Genomic DNA, 22,595 nt, shown 5'->3' on the forward strand with positions numbered 1-22,595 from the left:
AAGGGAGGGGGGCAAAATAACAAAGAGGACAATTCAATATGATTGAAATTCCCTGGCCACAGGGCTTGAAAAGCTGGTTGCGATTCTCATTTCAGTTGTAAGAAAAATTTGCCTGCTACATAACACAAAAGCAGGAACAAAATGTCTTGCTTTTTATGGCTGTGCTGGTTGAGAAGCACTGCTGATCTCTGTGAGCTGTCCAGGATACAAAGGAATATTTGTCTGGAACTGGTGAGGGGTACCCACTGGGTGCAGTATGATGCCTTGCTAAATATGAACAAACATACCTAAGTGAGATTGCCCAGCGCTGCAGCACATTTTGTGCATATGGAAGATAATAAGTGTGATTCTATACATGTTTATTCAGCAAATTAAGTTTACATAGTCTTGCTGTTTGTGAGTTCAACTGAACTCACATGTTAGTGAGTTCAGCTGAACTCAGTAGGACTTAGTTCTGAGTAAACATGTATCAGATTGTGCTGTCAGATTCTCCTTTCCCACTGTGCCCCAAAAGCTACTCCTGCTGCACAGTCCAAATGTCGCAAAATGCTGAGATTTCAGGTTCTCCTTCTTTCTGCCTCTCTCTAGAATTCATTGCGTACAGGGACTGAAAATAGTGCTGTGCTGCTGTTATATAAAAAGAGGTGAGCCTGTCACTGAAGTCAGTGGATTTAAATATGCATAGTTGTGGCTCAATAGAAGGTCATCTGACCCCAGGGAACTTATTTGCCAGGATGGGAACAGCATCAAGGCTGGTATGTTGAAGGGTGCTTTTGTGGAAGACTTCTTGTGATTCTCAAAAGCTGAGAATCCTTAGCTTTTTGCTTGAGTAACATACATCTAATGGGTGAGTTTGTCAGTCATATGTGAAGCAAGACAGTAGAGCATATTAATGCTTAAAAATTTTTTAAGAAATGCATTTGAAACACCTGCACCTAGTTTCATATACTTTGCTAGTTACAGCATTGAACCATTCTTAAGAACCTGAAGTAACTTTCTGAATCTGCAACAAAGGTTGCATAATTACTGGTGAGATACTGATATGTGCTGTGTCTGGCTCTTCTTCTGTGGTCCAGGGTGTCCAGTCACAATGAATATGAAGACGTTCCTCCCTGGAGCCAATTAGGATTAACTTTTAGATGACTCCTAGTAGAAGGGCCCTCAGGTTCCCAATTCTAGCCCTGTCCGGCTAGCTGGCAGATGATTTTTAACTATAAATTTTCATTTAAAAGTTCAGTGACTCCTTTTCTCAACAGACTTTCTATTTACAACTCTTTCCACCTTCTCTGGTGTATTTGAGGGTCTCTCCAGGAGTACTTTCAGCTACTACTTGGAGCCAGCATTGGGTTGTCCCTTTGAGATGAATCCTCTCTTCTATTTTCTCTTCCTGGAAGGCTGAAGGGTTTCTGTGCTTCACCCAGGACCTTCTCCTGCCGTTCCCACCAGGGTAATGAAAAAGTGTCAGCAGCCACAGCAAACCTTTCTTCATACCCAAGCAACTGCAAAAAGACGAGGCAAAGTTCTGGCCAAACAAAGCATGAACAAGCAGGGTTAAGGGCTTCCCATTGCATCACCCCATGCTCCTGGGAGTCTGCAGCAGAGCCTTGCTCATCATCAGGCAAGATGTTTACATGTGCTGGGCTAGCCAGTTCTGGCATGCTACAGCACTTGATGGAAATATGGACTTCTCCTTTCCAGTTTACCCCCTCCCCCAGGACACAAGATCACATATCCTCTACTGAGAAAAAACAAGTGCCTGATTTATCTGGTGACAACAGTCTTTCCACCTTGCCTGGATTAAGAGAGAGATGCAGAAGGAGATTAGTAGTACCTCCATTAGTACAGCGCTGGAGGGCTTCCATTAGTACAACACTGGAGGTGCAGAGGAACCAGATGTAATTATAGAAGTTTAAGTTGGTCCTGCTCTGATTCCAGGTCTGCCAGGCAGGGAGAGGGAGAAAAGAGCTAATCTTCCAGATGTGCCAGTCCCCTCCCCTCATCCAAGAGTCTTAGGGATCCCCACAGGGCAATGTTATTTCTTCTCTGAAAGATATAGAAAAAATGCTCCCAGATTCTACAGTTTCAGAACAGTCCAATCTAGGGAGGATGAGGAGCCTCTGGTGTTGTCCAGGCAAACCTCTCTTTCTATAGGTTTCCCTTAAATTGCTTCTAAATTACAATCAGTCCCTCTCTTCATTTAGAGTCCCAGAGGAAGAATCTTAAGCATGGAGTTTTGTTATTTTTCCTGTTTTCTTACTGCTTAAGTTAATCATTTTCTATTGGAATTAATGTTTTTAATAATTACAGAGAGTTATGGAGCTTCTGTACCTGTCTGGGAGACTAAGGGAGAATCCCTTAGTAATCCAAAAGTTAATTACTATGACTGCCTCCAAGGGGAAACTTCTTTCCATTGTATAAGTGCCCCCTCATTGAAAAATGAACTTCCCATTCTTCTCTATGGTTCTAGGCACCATTTTATTCAGACAAGAAATCTACAGACTTGCTCTTGTCTGGAGATTGATAACCCTAGTTCCCCTAGAGGAAATTGCTGCTTTGAAGGGTATAGCCTATGGCATTATGTCCATCTGAAGTCCATCCCCTCCTCAGACCTCCTTTTTACCCACATAACAGTCCTTTGAGGTAGGTCCAAAATAATCTGGTGAAGTTCCACAGCAACCTGGGTTTCAAAGACCATGCTCTGGAGTTCTAACCACAATATCACACTGGCTTTCATAGGGTACCTGCTGTTGAACAGTAGAAAGCAGACAGACCTAGTTCAGTCACACAACACTGGATGACTTGATACCATCTGAGTTGTATGACTGAACTAAGTCATCCAGAGGGTGCTTCCAGGCCTAGGGTGGCTAGCCTTCAGGTGGGACCTGAAAATATCCTTGAATTACACCTGAACTCCAGACTACAGAGATCTGCCTCCATGGAGAAAATGTATGCTTTGGATGGTAGACTCTGTGGCATTATACTCAGCTGAGGCTCTGCCCCACTCATACCCTGCCCTTTTCAAACTTTACCCCAGAATCTCCAGGAATTTTCCAAACGACCTGACAAGACCTAGCTAGGCCTGGCTCCAATCACCCCTTCCTACAAGATCAAATATGGCAGAAAAGGGTGTCCCACGCCTTTTTACTCAAAGAACCTGAGGCCTGGCATATTGTGGTTGCCTAGAAACAGCCACTGAGGAAATCTGCTGCTTAAAGCTAGATGCTCCTTTTATTATTATTTTTTATTTTTGAGCTGCCTACATTTTTCTGCAAACCTAAGGCTCTTGCCTATTTATAGTTATCCAAAATATTCTGAATTCACTATTACAGTATAAGATGAAGCCCCATGAAATAAATTTTCACAGCTGTATATGAAGCACACAATTATTTCCCTGTTAAATATAGTTTTTCAGCTGCTTTATATTAATCACACTGTGCAGAATTTTCCATACAGTTCTTAGTGGTCATGCGGCATTGTTGAAAGTGAAAGTACACTTGTTTGTTATATTGATGAATATTTCCTAGGAAATTATATGAAAGAGGTTTGTTGCCAGTTAATTTGCAAAAGTTTTGGGTTTTCCTACAATGGACATGTGAGTCTGTGATTTATATAATATTTATTTATTTATTTCATTTGTAGGCTTTCACCCCAACCAGTCGGCTCATGGCAGCTGACAACAAATCCAAAATACAATATTAAGATAGCTAACAAAGACACAAAACATTAAAACAACATAAGAATTCTCCCATCCCCATCCATAGAATCCCCCTGGCTGCCCACACACTGGTAAAGGAAGATGCTACCCAGATGGGGATTGTGGGGAATACTAGAGGAGGGGGTCTAAGCCTGGCCTCAACCAAAGACTTGGCGGAAGAGCTCTGTCTTACAGACCCTGCAGATCTGCATTAGCTCTGGCAGAGCCTGTAGCTCTTCTGGAAGCTGATTCCACCAGGCCAGGGCCAGGCTAAAGGTCCTGGTCCTGGTCCTGGTCCTGGTTGAGGCCAGGCAAACTTCACACGGGCCGGGGATCACCAACCTGTTAGAATTCTCCGAGTGAAGTGCCCTGTGAGGGACATAGGGAGTAATCACTTTGCTCATGCCTCATTTGTTTCTGAATACTATTGATACATGTTTAAAATTGCCTGTTATTATATGGTATATTTAGCAATCGGAAGTATCCTGGGGTGATTAAAATACTCATCCATATTGCATACCAGCTACAACCTTGATAGACTCATACTGTGTTTTTTTCATTTTTATGATTTGTTTGCTGAACATTCATTTTGTGAAGCATGTTTTTCTTTGGTTTTTACAGGGATTTTTTTCTACATTATTTATATATGTACGTCTTTGATAGTGTACCTTTATTATCTTATATTCCTCTAAAATACAGTCTTGTATATGTCTTTTTCTTTGATAATAGAGTTTCAGTTCTTTAGTATATTTTATAAATATTCCCTTCAGACTTCTACTGAGCTTGTATATATGTTCTAAATGCAGCTTACCCATAGAAACAGAATTCATGGAACTGTGGAGAAGGGTTATTAACAGAACTGACTTTTCCTGCTTTTTCTTTCCTTCTGCATTCTTCCTTTTGTACCCCTTTGCCTATAATTTACACCCTTTGCCTTTAATTTATTTTCCACTTTTAGTGCTATTTAATCTTATTCTGTGGTTGACTAACTTCTTGTGTCTTACATGTTCTTCCCTTTTTTCTTTGCATGTGAAATATTTATATCCTAATTTTTGTTGTTGCCTCAGTTTTCTTGCATATATGAACTTTTCCTTCTTCCTCGTGGTCCATTGCCTGTCATTGCTGTATCAATTTAATTTTTTCCCCTTCGGGCTTGGAGTAGTGGTTAAGAGCAGCAGCTTCTAGTCTGGTGAGCTGGGTTTAATTCCCCGCTTCTCCACATGAAACCAGCTGGATGACCTTGGGTTCATCACAGCCCTGTTAGAAGCTGTTCTCAAGGAACAGTCTCTCAGAGCACTCTCAGCCTCACCTATCTCACAGTTTGTCTGTTGTGGGGAGAGGAAAGGGAACGGGATTGTACGCCACTTTGAGACTCCTTTTGGTAGAGAACAGCAGTATATAAGAACCAACTCTTCTTCTTCTTCCTCTTCCTCTTCTTAATTGCCTTTGGATTTGATTTAAATCTTATAGAAAAAGCCCCATCAGGAGGAACTTAAATAGGTATTTCATTTCCCTTACTCATTTCAAACCAGTATGAGAACTTAGAACCTTTTGTTGTCTTATTGAACATATTACTTTGGCTCATGATAAGTGGATATTGTACAGTTATGGTTCCACTACTTCAGAAAATATTTTTATCTACCTGATTCTGTTAAACTGGATAAGTGACTGTCATATATTTGGTGAGCGGTGATGGTCCCGGTGGCATATCTGATCATGGCTATTTGATGGCCATTCTGATTTTAGGTCAAATACTATGTCAAGTCAAATAAAATGTTATTTATGGCCATTCAGATCAAAGTTACTAATACGTACTTGTATTTGTATTTAATCTGAAGTAGGCTATATGAATATATCCAAAATTAAATAAATGACTTTAAGTACTGTGATCTCAATGAGGCTAATGTCACACCTCATTTTTTATTTAAAGTTGGCACTGTACGTGCTTTCATTCCTGGAACCCAAGGATCTGCTGCAGGCAGCACAGACATGTCGATACTGGAGAATTCTGGCAGAGGACAACCTTCTGTGGCGAGAGAAGTGCAGGGAGGAGGGTAAGGCTCATTGAAATGTGAATTTAGGTGTGATCATAATGCAAGAGAATTTCTGTGGATACTTTTCGTACCAAATGCTTGAGGCAAAGGTGGATTATAAATAAAATAAATTTAAGTTGGAATAGCTTAAAACATCTATTTCTGAACTTCTATATTGTTTATGATATAGAATACAAGAATAAAAACCTGGATGGATTGTAGAAACGTAATGTTCTTGTCAGTCTGTGTAACTGGTGTCATCCTTAGTGGTGAAAAATGGAAAGCAAAATGCTTTTTAAAATATGAGTACTATATCTAATGTAATTATTTATAAAAACTTGAAAGGCAGAATAAGAGAGAGCAAAAGAAGGTAGCTGCAGTGTGCAAGAGTAAAGATACATATATGGAGTGTTGAAATAATGCTGATTTTTTTTAAACAAAGAAAGGATAGGTTGAAGATTGGTCTGCCAGTGTATAGGATTGCTGTTAAACTAATGTTCAGCTAGACCACTTGATCCTAAAATTCCTCTTGTACTTTAGAACATCTTGTGAGAAAGACTGGTATATATTCAGGATTTGGCAGATCAAATGGCTGGAGAACAAACAGTTCTGAAGTGGGTGTTGCTCCACATGTACTGGCAACTACAGTTTCAAGCTAGTAATGAAATGCACCAGAGGGTAAAGATGGAGAGGATAAAACAGAACAATAAGATCCTCTTAGTAATAGGAAAGATGTGCATTTAAAAAAGTAAATTAAAATAATTAAAGAACAAAACATTTTTCATTGAGAGTCAAAAGCATGAAATTTTGTGTTCCAGGCATTCTGACAGCGTGAAACACATTAATACCTCCAAAAATATCAGAATTATGGTGGGGGGAGGATAAAAATTACACTACATGATTTTGAAGGAAAATAATGTAAGAGAAGGAGTGGTAGGTAGTAAGGAAGAAATGAAGTCTGAAATAAAAAGATTGAAATTGGATATAACACTAGAGATGATCCCAGTGCTTTCTGAAGCAAGTCTGACGCAAGGATGAAACTGACCTTTGTGTATGTTTCTGATTTCTGATTGTGTTAAAATTTTATAGGGATTGATGAACCATTACATATCAAGCGGAGGAAAGTAATAAAACCAGGCTTCATTCATAGTCCATGGAAGAGTGCTTACATCAGACAGCACAGAATTGATACTAACTGGCGGCGAGGAGAACTTAAATCTCCTAAGGTAATTATCTTTGAACTAGGGATATTGTATAATAAATTGTGGGATCTCTCCTTCAAATTCTCTTGTCATCCCAGAATAACCAAATAATTTCTGACATTTAAGAATGTTTTAAAATTGCTTAAATAACGTGAGAAGGCAATCCACTTCTTGAGGTTTGCAATTTAATGTCTTACTTCATCATCTTGGCATTTGGGAACTACAGTCTTCAGATGCCATAAATGTATATCCTTAAACACCTTCTTAACTTCCATTCATTTACAAAACAGTTTTTGGAGATCAGTAGTGTCATCAAATCATGGAACCAGTGAGTAGATAGGGGGAAAGTTGCAATCTTTTGTTTCTACAATCTAGGCTACACTTTTTTCCAGACACAGGTTTGGACCAATTTGTTTCATCCTAGTTAATAATTACCTTTCAAACTTTTTGGATGCCATTGTAGCATGGGCCTCTCACCCTCACCTGCCCTGAAGCCTTTGTAACCAGGCCTTCATGGAATCTTGTTTGAAATGCAGCGCATCTATGTACAGAGCACATTTGCTTTTCTGTCCATTCCCTGTATTCCAGCAGCTTTCAAGCTCTTTTCCTCATGTCCAACCAATTACAATAGCAAGCATTTTGCAAGTGACACGTATGAAATTAAAATTAAGCATATTCTAACATGCCACAGCTAAGATCTGATTAATTCATTCTGATGAGAAGCTGGTTCCTCCTTTTATGCTATAAAATAATTGTTATTATTATTTAAACATCTATTCCACCCTCACTTGACAGAGATTTCAGTATCCTTTCTTCAGTCAACTAAATGTTAAGCATTAACATGAATTATTAGAATTCAACATGTGGCAACAAACCTGGGTGTGTCTGTACATTTCTGATAATTACCTAATAGTATTCTGGTTAGTCATAATTTTATGGAGGAGAGAAGCGTTTAGTTTTAATGTCTTACCAACTAAGTAATTTATATCCTTAGACTTTTAATATAACCAGATTGAAAAGCACCATGCTTCATTGTTTTCAGAACCACAAGATAGTGCTTTAAGATTGATTTTTCAAGGAGAAAGATTGTCAGCTTCTGCCCTAGTGCGTCATAGAATAGAAATGTAACATATTTTACATAGTATATCATTTAATATCTTCAGGCTGTACTAATGGAATAACCAAACTATTGAACCAACTGATGCGTAAATGGTTGCTACAGGAGTTATACTTTAGCCTCTTAAAAGGTGTTAAAAATAGCTTTTGTTCATATGTATAATACAGTCAACATTTCTGTATCCTGGGGTGTTCTGTTTTGATTTTGCTGGAAAGTGCTAGAGTGGACTACGTTAGCTAGCAACATATTGTTCACATTTGTTTTCAGTTAAACATTTTGCTACCAATTAAATTCTTACTTAACCAATTAATAGTCTGGGCTTTAATCGGTTAAAAAATTAACTACATTGTCATAATGGGAAATCTTAACTAGAAAATGTCACACCGTGATGATTTTAATGGAAAGGAAAAAGGCATTAATTGCAACTGTGGGTGTATTTCCCAAAAATGATAGTGAAGCTCCAGCTCATAGCTGTCAATAAGGTAGAAAATCTCTCTTTAGTATAATCCTGACCTTGTGGACTCCACTGGCAAGATTCTCTCCCCATCTTATCCTGTGCCCAGTTCTATCTGGTTGAGGGTAGGAACTTGAACCTTAAAAGTGATACCTCTACAGCAGCGGTACGCAACCTTTTTGTTGCCGTGGACCACTGCCACAGGGTGGGGGGAGAGGGTGACCTGTCCAGCGGGGCCGCAAACGCGCACACAGGACAGTTTCGCACATGCGCAGTGACGCCACAAATGCGCGTTTGCGCTCTTGGTCACTGGTGTGATCTCTTTATTCAAACTGAACCACAGCAAATACTAGCTATAGAAAGCTGCATAGACTGAAGAGGAAAAGAGAATAGTACCTTACTCTCTTGGACTCCGGGGAATGGTAGAGGACAGGAAGGCCTGGAGGATCATTGTCCATGGGGTCGCGATGGGTCGGACACGACTTCGCACATAACAACAACACCTTACTCTCTTATGGACAGAGTGTGTGTATGTCTGTGTGTGTTTCATGATATTATTAGAGTGTTTTGGTGAGAAATATTGGTGGTTAGGAGGATGGAATGAATTTTAAAGTGGACCATGACATGATTTGTCACTTAGCTATTTACCAAGGTACTTGGTTGAAATTTTATATTTTCCAGTCATATATCTTTTCTTCTGTAGTCTTATATATAAATAGGTACACACATACACACATACATACACACACACACACACACACATATATATATGTTTTGTTGCTGAAATTTCAGAAAATATAGTAAACAATTCTAGTAGAATGTAGTGAAGTCTTTTATATAGATAGATATTAAAATTGCTTCCCCATTGGTTATTAGTGATAAGTTAGTCTTAAACATGCTATCAATCTGAAATTTCTGTTCTCTTTCCAATCCCTTGGTTGATTGTGACTATATGCATGTTGTGTATAATCAGGTGCTCAAAGGCCATGACGATCATGTGATTACGTGTCTACAGTTCTGTGGTAACCGAATAGTTAGTGGCTCAGATGATAATACATTAAAGGTTTGGTCAGCAGTTACGGGAAAGGTAAGCCAAATACCTTCATTTGCTTCTAAGGAAGTTCCCACTAAATATGTTAGAAAAACAATTGAGTAGCTGACATTAGTATTTATATGTTTTGTTGCTGAAACTTCACCAGAAAATATAGTAAACAATTCTAGTATAATGTAGTGAAGTTTTCTTCCTGTTTAAATCTAGTATTTGTATGTCCTTTCTTTGCAAACCCTTTTTCTTTGTTACTGCTCATGATTGGCTTAAGTATACATGTGGCATTTGAAATGTTTTTAATACTTGGAATCCATTTTGCAGTAGATGGCATTAAGTAGATGGCAATTAAGATGGCAAAGCAGTAGATGCTGATTACTACATCATACATTATTTAAATAGTGCCATCATAGTATATGAGACTTTACAGAGCTTTGTAGAGAAAAAAGAGAGAGATCCCTATCTTCCACATGTTCACAATCTAAAACAGATAATAGCATAAACAAGAAAGGAAAGGGACAGAGAGAAAACGGTAATCAGAGGATGACTGTTAAGCAGTTAAGCCAATTCAGACAATTTTCTGGAAAATATATATGTTGCTGTGGTCTGAACTGTACTGTAAGAATGGTGCTGTCTTTTGTGGGCCTTAGATCACAAAAATTAGGTCCCAATATATCTTCCTCAAACATCTGACTTATTGATAACTAGATTGAAATAACTAGATTGAAAGCCCATTGTATTTGTGAATACAATGGGTGCTAGCATCCCCTCTCGTCCCCCCAGCCCTCGGGCAGCCCTCCTGGCAGGCCCCCCCACCCCAAAAAGGACTGCCGCAGCATTGCACAACCCAAGCAGGGCCACCGCATCTTCCCCACGGCGGGCCTGCTCTTTTGGCCACACTGAAGACTCCCCCCTGCCTGCCTCTGCCCCAACTCTCTGGTTTCAGCACAGGCCTGCTACTCTGGCCGCGGTGAAGCCTCCCCCCCCTCGAGTCCTCGGCGTTGGCTCAGCCCAAGGAGCAGGCTCGACACGTCTCCGACGCAGTGGGCCTACTTCTTCAGCCGTGCCGAAGCCTCCTCCACGTTGGCCTCCCCCTGACTCCCTGTCTTCGGCACAGCCCAAGGAGCAGGCCCGGCCGCAGCAAAGCTTCCCCCCTGACTCCTGATCCCTGGGGCCAATATGGAGGCAGATTAGATTGTAACATTTGGCCTGGGAAATGGTTGCAAATACCATGATTAAGTTATATATATCCAGTTGAGATTGTTTCTTCCCTGTATCAGGATTTTACTGAAAAGGATCAGCCAGATTTGTATTGATGAAGTGTGGTGGTAAGGGAAGGGTTCATTGTATATTTCTCCCATATCTTTAACTGCTCCTGCTGAGCGGAATAAATAAAAGAGTAAACCCTAAGGGGGAGAAAGGGTGGGTGGCTCCTGATTGGGCCCGCCGAGTGTCACTCCAGGGCCAAGTGGCCAGTGGGGGGCTGCGCATAACCCGGTTCCCCATTGGCCGCTTTGCCCAGTCTCGCCTTGCCCAGCCGGGGACTCACGGCGCACAAGGAGAAGCAGCCTTCCCCGACGGTGAGTCCCTCCTGCTGGCTCCCCCTCGCCCAGACATACACACACACACACACACACAACCCCCCTGGCTGCCCCCCCCATCGCTCCGCTGCTGCTTCCCCGTGCCCAGACACACAGACACCAGCCAAACCCCCCTGGCCACCCCCCATCGCCCTGCCGCCACTTCCCCGCCCCCACAGAGACACACACGAACACACAAAACCCCTGGCCTGCCCTCCCATCGTGCCGCCGCCGCTTCCCCGCCCCCACAGGCACGCGCGCACACACACCAGCCAAACCCTCCTGTCCGACCCCCCCGCACAATCGCTCTGCTGCCGCTTCCCCGCCCCCACAGACACGCACACACACACACAGCCACCCACCCACCGTGCTCTCCCACCCCTTCCCCCACCCCACACACCCACGCACACACTCCTCTCTACCCCCCTCTTTCCTCCCCACTTCCCCCTCCTGATTCCCCCCCCACGATTCCCCCACCCTTCACACCCCTCCTGTCCCCTCCTTTTTCACCTACCACTCTGCCTGCCTTTCTTTCTTCCTTCTTACTCTATTTCTCCATCTCCTTCCTGTCTCTCTGTCTCTCCCTCTCACTTGCTTCCTGTCTTTCTCCTTTACTTCAGAGAGCCAGTTTGGTGTAGTGGTTAGGAGTGCGGACTTCTAATCTGGCATGCTGGGTTCGATTCTGCGCTCCCCCACATGTAACCAACTGGGTGACCTTGGGCTCGCCACGGCACTGATAAAACTGTTCTGACCGGACAGTGATATCAGGGCTCTCTCAGCCTCACCCACCTCACAGGGTGTCTGTTGTGGGGAGAGGAATGGGAAGGCGACTGTAAGCCACTTTGAGCCTCCTTCGGGTAGGGAAAAGCGGCATATAAGAACCAACTCTTCTTCTTCTTCTTCCTTTCTTTCTCCCTTCTACCCATCCTTTCAACCACCCCTTGCCCTTTCTTCCTCCCATACCTCCTTTCCTCTTCTTCCTTCTTTGCCTAAAGTCTACCTCCCCATTCTCTAGTGCCCACTGTCTTTCTTCTACAGCGGGCTTAATTTCTAGTTTCTAGTCTATAAATAAAATAGTAGCAACAGATCAAAGTCTGACTTTAGAGACCAACAAAGTTTAATTCTGCGTATAAGCTTTCATCTGCATGCACATTTCATCATTTGAAATGAAAATGTGCATGCTCATAAAAGCTTATATCCAGTTTGTGGGTGATGCTACTAATGATATAGTAGCAATAAAACATAAAAAGTAGCAGAAGTTTTTAATAATTTTTAATAACTCATAGAATATCACTGCAGGATTTAAGACTAAAGCATGGCATAAGTTAATCTGTTTTGTTAATTGTCATCTTTGTCTAAATGGTAACCAAGGCAAATGCTTGTTTTCAGTGTTTAAGAACGCTTGTTGGACATACAGGTGGAGTGTGGTCATCTCAAATGAGGGACAACATAATCATCAGTGGGTCTACTGACCGAACTCTTAAAGTATGGAATGCGGAGACTGGAGAGTGTATACATACATTATACGGACATACCTCCACTGTGCGTTGTATGCATCTCCATGAAAAAAGGTAAATCTTCGTTCCAACCATTATTGGATATCTTCATTATGAACTTCCAAAGCTTATATTCTAAGACAAGGAATACAGGTGTTTAGAACTTTTATAGAATCCAGAATTATGTTCACTGTATCAGTCAATAAGACTAACTTATTTGCCCAATTTCATATGCAGAACATTAGATATTAGTCTGATCTTTTCTAACAGATACCATTAGAATGGACACTGAAAACTCATTTCAGCCTTTGTTGTTTCCATGTTCCTTCCCTCCTAGAGTTGTCAGTGGATCTCGAGATGCCACCCTGAGAGTTTGGGACATAGAGACAGGCCAGTGTTTACATGTTCTGATGGGTCACGTAGCTGCAGTCCGGTGTGTACAGTATGATGGCAGGAGGGTTGTTAGTGGAGCCTATGATTTTATGGTGAAAGTATGGGATCCAGAAACTGAAACCTGTCTACACACCTTGCAAGGCCATACTAACCGAGTGTATTCATTACAGGTAAGCATTTTCAAACTGGTATAATAAATCTCCAGTATCCCACTAATAGCTCTAGATGCCTTGCTGAATATTTACATGCAGTCAGTTTAATCCTAATATACATATTACAGTTAAATGATATGGATGTATCCTAGATTTTCCTTTCTCTTCTATCCCATGCCCTTCTAGTTTTCTTAGGGAGCTCTCCTCAAACCAATTCTGAAATGTCTCGTGTTATTCAGCTGCAGTTATTCCCAGGAAAGTGCCTTAGGATTACAGTCTATATTGTTTAATAGCTTTCAAAATGATAAAACGTATTTGCTAGGCATCTTAGTTTATGTGGAAGAAATGGTCATTGTCATCCCCTCACTAGACAACATGAATTTTACTGATTTTATTTAATTCACTCAATCCTTTTCACATTTCGTCAAAACAGATAAAAATGTCTTCCAATAAAGTCTGTGTCTTAAGACTCTACAGTGTAAAACTACTAAATGCATGACAAAAACTCAACAGAATTCTGAAATAATTGTAACATTGCAGAGAGACATAAATATAGTTCCCAACCGCTAGGTAGAATAGTAGTATTTCTATAAAAATTCTACCCTTTTTGAAGGCCAGTTTTATATCAGAAAAACATACACATCAGTGCCCTACCCGATGACCTTAATGCACAAGAAGCTTCATGGCAAGAGATAGTTTATAAATTGCCCTGGGCCCAAATGCCTGGGATACTAAAAGTCTGTATCTGTACCTGCCATTTACCTAGGAAACCTGGTAACCCATCGAGATCTAGTAATATTGGTATCATAAGGGTACTGTAACATTTATTAATAACCATTCTGCTGCAGGGAGCAGTTAGATTCAATATCCTGCATGTTGCCATGAGGTTATATCATTATCTTCAGCTTGTTCTGAAAGACAGTGCCTTTTGTGGCCCTTTCTTGTATGTCCAGGGAAATGCCGATTACCACTGGGATCAAGAGGTGAATTTCCTCCAGGCCAGAATTTTAGCTGTTTTTAATGGTTTTAAATTATTATGTAACATGTAAATTGCCTACCTGCTATATAAACCTAAGCATAAATAAATAAATTCCCTTCGCTGGAGGAGAAGGGGGCGGGGAGGGTTTCCCCGTGCCCACGGAACTCACCCACCACCTCATAGAGGCGGCAGGTGCGCTCCAAGGGCCCAGGGGAAGCTGTGGCTTTGGTGTGGGGGAGAGGGGCGGGGAGGGCTTCCCCGGGCCGCAAGGTGTACCCGCTGCCTCCCTGGGGTGCTGGGTGTACTTGGCGCCAGTGGGGGGCCTTTCAAAGCCCGTTCTTACGAACGGGCTTTGAAACCTAATTTGAAATAAAAGTAGTTGATCTGGCAATTTTAGACAATTAGGCTGTACATATGTGTGTGTGTGTGTGTGTGTGTGTGTGTAATTTTGCACATTTTTAAACATAAATTGTATTCTAAAATATATTATTTAAATGATGTGTTTGGGATCATAGATCCTGCCATTTTAAAAACTTGGCAGTGAAAGCAGCTGATATTCTCCATAAGGTTAGAGAGTTATACAAAGACTGTATCAATCATAATTCTTCTTTCCTTGTTTCAGATGTTTTGTGCAATATTCAGGTGCCATTATGTTTTCTTAAGATGGGGAGGTGTTTTCCGTCAATTCCACGTCCTACTGAGTCCTCTAAAATTTTGTTCCTGTAGTCAGTATATTCTCAGGAACAACATAGTAGGGGTCTGCATTTTTGCAGAAATTGCCATCTCCTTTTAGAGGAAATGTAATCATCCTTAACTTTGGAATAAATAAAAATCGTTATCCACTCTCTGGCAAAATTAAAAACATTAATAGTAAAATATGTTAATACAGTTCACTTTTTTTCCTTAGTTTGACGGTATCCATGTGGTGAGTGGGTCTCTGGACACTTCAATCCGAGTTTGGGATGTGGAAACAGGAAACTGCATACACACTTTAACAGGCCACCAGTCATTAACAAGTGGGATGGAACTCAAGGACAATATTCTTGTCTCGGGGAATGCAGATTCCACAGTCAAAATCTGGGATATCAAAACAGGACAGTGTTTACAGACATTGCAAGGTGAGTTTCATCTAGGCTTATATAACGTATCCCAAAATATTCAAAGGGAAATGAAATACTATTATTCTGTATGTTGGAATGATACTTGAGTATTTGAAATATACTAGTTCACTAGGAAAATGATGAATAATGAATATGTTATTCTGACCTGCCCTATCTTCTCAGTCTGTTGCCTTCATTTAACTTCCCTCTTTTGGTGCTTATTAGTTGATATGCTGTGATATGCTGTGATGTTGTAGTGAGTTAGCACTGAAAAGGTTGTCATGGTCTCTTTCTAGCAGTCGTTCATTATGATGTTCTAGAAAACCTGGGTAATTTGGATTCTGGCTGAGTTGGCTACTAGAAATCTTCGAGCATGAAATCAAAGGAAAAACCGTGTTTTTCTTCTGATGTCTGTGCATCACACAAATGGGGTCCAAGTCTAGGCAGAGCCTGAATTCAGAATCTCTAATGTGAAGCTTTTGATTTAAAACCACCCCCCTGCTCGCACCACATACTCCCACACACATCAGCATCATAGATAATCTTCTCTGAGTTTTTCTCTGTGAGCTATTTCTTGCCTTTTTCTTTATCATTGGAATATTGTGCCAAATATTCTCCCATTCTGAGAAGGGTTTTTTTCTCTCTCAGCTGTCCTTGATTGTGTATAGTAGAACAGACAATATTCACATGGTGTTGGGAGTGTAGGGACAAGTTACCCTCCGATAATAAAGCGTGAATCATGCATCTTGAACAGAAGCACTAACTTTGATTCATGTGTCCATGTGCACCTCACTTGACTCAGGGCTACTTTCTAAAAATGGCATGTAAGTGCTTTGGACTCTGGCAAAGGCTTCAACTGGACTGCTGTTTATCCTAGCTGTTGCCTTATGTTTTACAGTCCCTTCAGGTATCCTACTGACTTCCACAGTCATTGGTTTCTTTTTTTGAACAGACTTGAGCCAAGCTGCAGTTCAGCTCTCAAAGTTCAATATCTCCTGGAACTTCCAAAAAGCGCCTGTGATATGATTCCTCCTTTCATCCTTCCTGCTGCATAATGTCTTTGTTAGCATATCTCTGTGATGAAGGCTATCACCAATAAAAAAGGGAGTCCAAATTACCATCAAACTAGAATCTGAAATAGAATTTACTTGACTTCCCCGGCCTGCATACTTCTCCTGGAGATCCACTTCCTCTTGAATAGAGGGTCAGTATAGTTCAGTTGTCAGCCTTTCTGAAGAAAGGCAAAGGACTTCATTCTTTACTGGGACTTAGGGATGTCAGATCCTCCTACCCTGGGCTTTGGAGAAGAACCCTCTTCTCATACCAGAGTTTAACTTGCTTCTGTTTCAGAGATGCATATTTCCATATGGCATTTAAGCTACAAGACAGAAAATTCTTAGTTCTGTTGTGGGAGACCTTCTTTGTCATTACAAAGTGCTGCTCATCTGTCCTGCCCTACATAGATGATTGACTTCTTTTCAGATCTGTCTTATGTCATCCTTCTTTGCTGTATATGTATAACTCTGTGTCTCTTAACTACTCTTCATGTATTAGAAGTTCCATGCCCATCCTATTGGATGCCTACTGTTTTGGGTGTAGTGTTTAAACTTCAGGGTCATTTCTGACTCAAGAAAGGCTTTGCCCTAAACCAGATGACTTCTACACTACTCATACATAATGCCAATTTGAACACATGGCATTGTCTGTTGCAGTGGTATAATATAGCAGACTGCGCATTCACTAACTACAAGTTTGGTTTGACTGCTCATTCAGTCATCTGTGGGACTCTCATCATATGGATCCCACACTGCCACTGCTTGTATGTCTGAAACCTTCAATGATGTATATGCTTTCAGCATATCTACCAAGAAACACCCACAGCACCTGTAGCAGATGCACTGTAGAGTTGCTATAGCATTCTCTTAAGAAAACTGAAGACTCTTCCCCTTAGGTTTGCATGGTGACTACAGGCTCATATGGGAGGGAAGAGTTCATGCAAAAAAGCCTAGCTCTAGAAGATTCCAAATTCAGGTTCCTTGCAGGCATGGAGCCCATTTGTATGATGTACAGTTGACCACACAACCTGCGTTCGTATGGCAGTATGTGAGTACCTTCTGGAGATTTTCATGCTCAGTTGCCACCCAAGAGGAAAGTATTGCGATGGTGCTGGTACCTATGAACACTTATGAACACTTGAATACCACACTACTGCTCAGCCTTACAGTAGCTGTCCAACACAATTTAGTGGTGCACTGCTACGGGTTTTCCTATGAATATGTATATCTTGATAGTTGAGTGTCTTGGAGCATTTCTTGGAGAACAAGCCAACAATTTTTGATGCTTCTAAGGGGGATATGTGTTAGAATTCAAAATCTAGGATAAAGTTAGCATTGATAAACTGATTCTGCAGATTTCTGAAGTAAAATTATTTAGAAATGTTTGGTCTTAAAATTTTGGAGAACAGAAAATGACACATTAAAGCATAAAGGACAAAGTACAGCAAATAGCATACAGTACCATAATCCAACATGTTAATGACAATTGCTCATATCTTTGTTCTTCTATACTATATTTTTATGAACTGATTCTTATCAGTGAATGAGCATTATTCTTTTTAAAGCATTTGTTGTTAGAGTGAGCAAGAGTAGACAGCTAGAAATGTAGTTAGGATTATTAAACAAACCACAATAATATGGAAAGATGCAATCATTATAACAGGAATTCAGCATCTTTATTTTGGAGTTCCTGAGACATTCCTGTGCCTAGTGGTTAATTGAGTAAAGATAAGGAAGCACAGTCTGTTTCTATAAATCAAGAAGAAGGATTACAAAGTATATGCAGTGTTTAAAATGTGAAGAATGCGGGAAGGAAAAAGTGTTCTTTTTAATAAGTACAGTTCAGTCATTTGGGCACACAAACATAAGCATGTGCTCCTTTCCAAAGAAACAGTTTTGAGCATTTATGAAAAAATATATACTGTACTCTTCATGTTTTATCCAAATGCATCTGTATTTTGCATAGAATAATGAAAACATTTTAAAGATTTGATTGCTCCATCAACGCTGTGGCTGAATTAAATGCAATCTACTTATTACTTAACATCAAATCCTTTGAAAGAGTTGAATATTTCTAAAAATAGAAAACGTCTCTAGTAAGGAAGACTTGCAAATAAGAATCAAAGCTATCTTTGCACCTTGCATGTTTTACTGACTGGTTCTGCTGCTGCTCATCCCCACCTTTTCCTTGACATAGCTGTGTCTGTTCTTTCTTTCCATCTCTGTCAGTGACTGAAGGCAGCTTCCAGACTGATGCCTCAGTTTTCCCAGATGTGGGGTCATTATCAGTGTCTTTAGACATAACAGGAGCACAGCGACCCAATTGCATGGTCTATTTCATAGCAGGTGTAGGTTGCTTAGGCATTGATCCCTCAAATTATGCAAACAAGCGTCACTTGCCTGTTGTCTAAACAACCATAATGATTGCCAGTCTCTTCTCTTTTCTGGCCAAACAGACAGAACAATCAGAATAGTATCATTCTGTTCTCCCAGGCAAACGACTCTGCCAATCTCGGTTTCCTTTTCTGTTTAGCTGTGTCCACAAGAGATACATGCAGAGAGCACACATAGCAACAATACTGCTATGTTTCCTCAGCTGCAGAAAGACCACTGGTTCCAGCACTTTCCATGCCTACTTAAAAGAAAAGGGATGAATTTAGCCAACGTTGTGCTTGTGCTGTGTTTGCAAACAGCACTATGGCAGCTACAAGTCTCAGTTTTGAAGGGCCAAGCCTGACTTTCTAGTAATGATTGTGCTAGCAGAGGATGCCATGAGGGAAAGCACAGTTTGCTGCTTGGTTGGATGCCTCACTCTGATTCCCAAGAGCCTTAGTTTTTTATGCAGTTGGCATATGGTTATAAAGCACCTTTGAACATTGTGGATTAAAGTTTATTGAATGACTTTGCAGCATCTGGTATTTCCTAAGAATTAAGAATAGTTGGGCTGCTTTATTCAGCCTAGATCAGTTTATTTTGATGTCTTGCTATTCATTCTTTCAGCTAACACTTCTCTGTGTAGCAGGTGTTTTTGTGTGTGTTGAGTACACCATTTGCTTTATTAGCCATTAGCAAATTGCATGGTTTTCTGTATGATATTTATCAATTCTAGCACTATAGAAGTGTAAAAGTAAAGTGGAAATAAAAATATGGCTTTCAGTTCTGTACCCAGTGATAATTGTATTTTAAAAATTGTTTTTACAATTTTGTTGCTGTTATTGTTCCAGGTCCCAACAAGCATCAAAGTGCTGTGACCTGTTTACAGTTCAACAAGAACTTTGTCATTACCAGCTCTGATGATGGGACTGTGAAACTTTGGGACTTGAAAACGGGTGAATTTATCCGAAATCTAGTTACATTGGAAAGCGGAGGGAGTGGAGGTGTTGTATGGCGGATCAGAGCCTCCAACACGAAGCTAGTGTGTGCAGTTGGAAGCCGGAATGGAACTGAGGAAACCAAGCTGCTGGTATTGGACTTTGATGTGGATATAAAGTGAAGCTTGAAAAGATTATTTTGTCCAGAAATGCAAACATTGTTCTGTCCTCCCTTCCCTCCCTCCCTCTGCAAAACCGAAAAAGAGAAAAACCTTGTCCTTTGGTGGTGCAGGATGTTGGCTTGGGGCAACAGATCCTAAAGACCTACAGGCTACAAAAGAAGGAAGAAGACAAAAAGATGACAAACTGTAACTGACAAGAGAGGCACTTGCTGTCTCCTTACATCAAAGGCCTCACTTTGGAATGGGGGGGCAGCTTCGCAAAAGATTACTTTCTAAATCAAGCCAGGTGCAATTGTTTCTTTTTCTTTTCTTATTTTCTCTCAGTGCTCATTGAGCACGGTGGAGATTGAAAAAGTTGCTACAGCCCTTCTTAACCCTGTTCTATTATCACAAAAATCTAGAAGGGAGCTTCATACCTCTGATATCGGTTACTGATTGTCTTTCAAGCAAGAGAGCATCTGTGACAGCAAAGAGTCCTTTCTCATGTTTGGAACAGCTAAAAACCTTACTGTGAATTGTTTTTTGTACAGTTTTACAGCTCTTTTTTATTTTGCCAACCATTGCCAATGTCAATCACAGTATTAGCCTCTGTTGATCTATTTACTGTTGCTTCCACCTCTGCTCTTCAACGCATATGTTGCTCTGAGGTGGCGAGTTGTCCGGGGTGTTCTAAGGTTTCCTCAGATGGAGTCAATACATGATGCTGGTGCTAGAAGTAGGTCTTCAGCTATGGGATTGTTGTCCCGCCCCTGTACTGTATTCCCAGTGGCCAAACTTATTTATGCTGCTAAATGAAAGAAGAAAAAGCAAATTATTTTTATTTTTTTTCTGCTGTGACGTTTTAGTCCCAGACTGAATTCCAAATTTGCTCTAGTTTGGTTACGGAAAAAAAAAGACTTTTTTGCCACTGAAACTTGAGCCAACTGTGCCTCTAAGAGGCTGAGAGTGGAAGAGTTTCAGACAATTTAGAGTGAAGTTTGCTTGCAAGTAATGAATCGAGAGTGTGTGCAAAGCTTATTTTCTTTTCTTTTTTTCTGGGCAAAAATTAAAAAAAAAACATTCCTTGGAACAAAGCTCTTGTAGCCTGTTCTGTGGGGAAACGTTTCTTTGTGAGGGCTGTGGTGAATGGAATAAACAGACATAATGAAACTGACAAGATATTTTTTAAAAAAGCATACAAAAATTAAAATAAAATTGCTGGTCAGTCTTAGTGTTTTACGGAATTTGAAGAGAAATAACTGTTACAGTTTTATGGCAATGAAAAACTGACAGAGTGAAAATGCTTTGGTTTTTGTGGTAAAGTTGTCACACACACACACACAAGAATGAAAATGTCATGTGGTTTGCCTCATTCTCCAAGAGCCACAACTCCAGCTGAACTGTGAAAGTGGTTTAACACTGTATTCTAGGCGATCTTGTTTTTACCCCTCCTTTTTTGTTTTATTTATAGTCTGATATTTTTTTTATTTTAAGAAATCGGATTTCAGTTTGTTAATTTTAGTTATGTAACAACCTGACAGGATGGAGGAAAACAACCTTTAAAGGGATTGTGTCTATGATTTGATTCACTTAGAAATTTTATTTTCTTATAACTTAAGTGCAATAAAATGTGTTTTTTCATGTTAATATGTCTTTTTCTTTCGGTAACTTTACACACTTTAATGTTTAAATAGTATAATACATTTGAAGGTAGAAAAGGTTTGAACATAGGATTTGAGAAGATTGTAATACCTTAAACAAGCATTTTATTTTATTGAAAGGAGACATAATAAACAGATGCTCAAAGTCTTTTAGATTTTTCACTTTATGCCACACAGTTTTAGGGACTCTTATTTAAGAACCTCTATGGAAAACTGTTTCAGAGCATCTGTTTGGCTTTTCCTGAGGGATGATGCTCTCAGTTTATTATGTTGTCTTCAGTATATGACGCAGTAGTAGTAATATCTTCTAGATGATTGGGGGGGGGGGGGGGAATCAAGGAACAAACCAAAGGCACGTTTCTCAAAATCCTCACAATGAAAAAGATAAAAGGTTATCTTGATTTTATTTATTGCAGTACTTGACTGAAATTGCTTAGCAAAGATTAAAATAACAAAGCCTAAAATAAAACAAAGGAAGAGTAGTCTTTAAAACAAGTATCCAGAAATGTGAGGTGAAAAACAGGAAGAGCCATACAGTCTTCAAACTATCAAACACAGTTTAAAAATGAGCCTAGTAAAATGGAAATGTTGGTATAAGCAAGCAGTTATAAAAACATTATTTATACTCCAATCAAACCTAGGAGACTACAATACTTCCACCCAAGGAATGGACCATTATCTAGTGGTATACATGTCTAGAAAAGGTGCACTTGTGACCTTAGGGGTATGCTGCCAGTCTGTGTACAGTTTTAAGATACATTGACCAGTAGTCGATACCCTTGTATATCTGGAAGAAAAATTATGTCTGTTTTACACAGTTGCTAAGGTTAACAAGTGTGATACTGTGATAAGCTGGAAATCATCCCTGGAACAATTCACATACAAGGAACACCTGTAAGCATTCTGGAACTGTATTGCAATTCGAGATCAGAGTTTAGTTCTGGTCTCTGTTTCTAAGCTGCAAGTCTATTGCTGTCTATTGCATGGAATTCTTATGAGACCATAATACAAAGCTGTGTTTGAGAATGTAGCTGAAAAGAGACCGAGCCTTAAACTGTTTTAATCTCCACTACATAGAATGCTACTCTCAGTTGTTACATTAGTCTGGCTCAGGTAACTTGTGCGTTACAGGCAAAGATTAGATGTGGAATTGTCTATAAGT

At 40.3% G+C, this 22,595-nt stretch overlaps 1 protein-coding gene across 5 annotated transcripts in view; it reads left to right on the top strand.

Moving 5' to 3' along the window:
• The window catches only part of FBXW7 (F-box and WD repeat domain containing 7), a 145,581-nt gene extending 124,162 nt beyond the window's left edge, over positions 1-21,419 (top strand). For all 5 annotated transcript variants that reach the window (XM_077300087.1, XM_077300086.1, XM_077300085.1 and 2 more), the window contains 7 exons: positions 5,625-5,748; positions 6,817-6,953; positions 9,474-9,587; positions 12,515-12,696; positions 12,959-13,184; positions 15,053-15,263; positions 19,525-21,419. In XM_077300087.1, the coding sequence (XP_077156202.1) occupies positions 5,625-5,748; positions 6,817-6,953; positions 9,474-9,587; positions 12,515-12,696; positions 12,959-13,184; positions 15,053-15,263; positions 19,525-19,793 (1,263 nt within the window). In that variant the 3' untranslated portion in view covers positions 19,794-21,419. The remainder of the gene's footprint in view (positions 1-5,624; positions 5,749-6,816; positions 6,954-9,473; positions 9,588-12,514; positions 12,697-12,958; positions 13,185-15,052; positions 15,264-19,524) is intronic.
• The last annotated feature ends 1,176 nt before the right edge of the window (positions 21,420-22,595 follow it).

This window comes from Paroedura picta, chromosome 10, assembly GCF_049243985.1.
Source record: "Paroedura picta isolate Pp20150507F chromosome 10, Ppicta_v3.0, whole genome shotgun sequence".
Lineage (NCBI taxonomy): Eukaryota > Metazoa > Chordata > Lepidosauria > Squamata > Gekkonidae > Paroedura > Paroedura picta.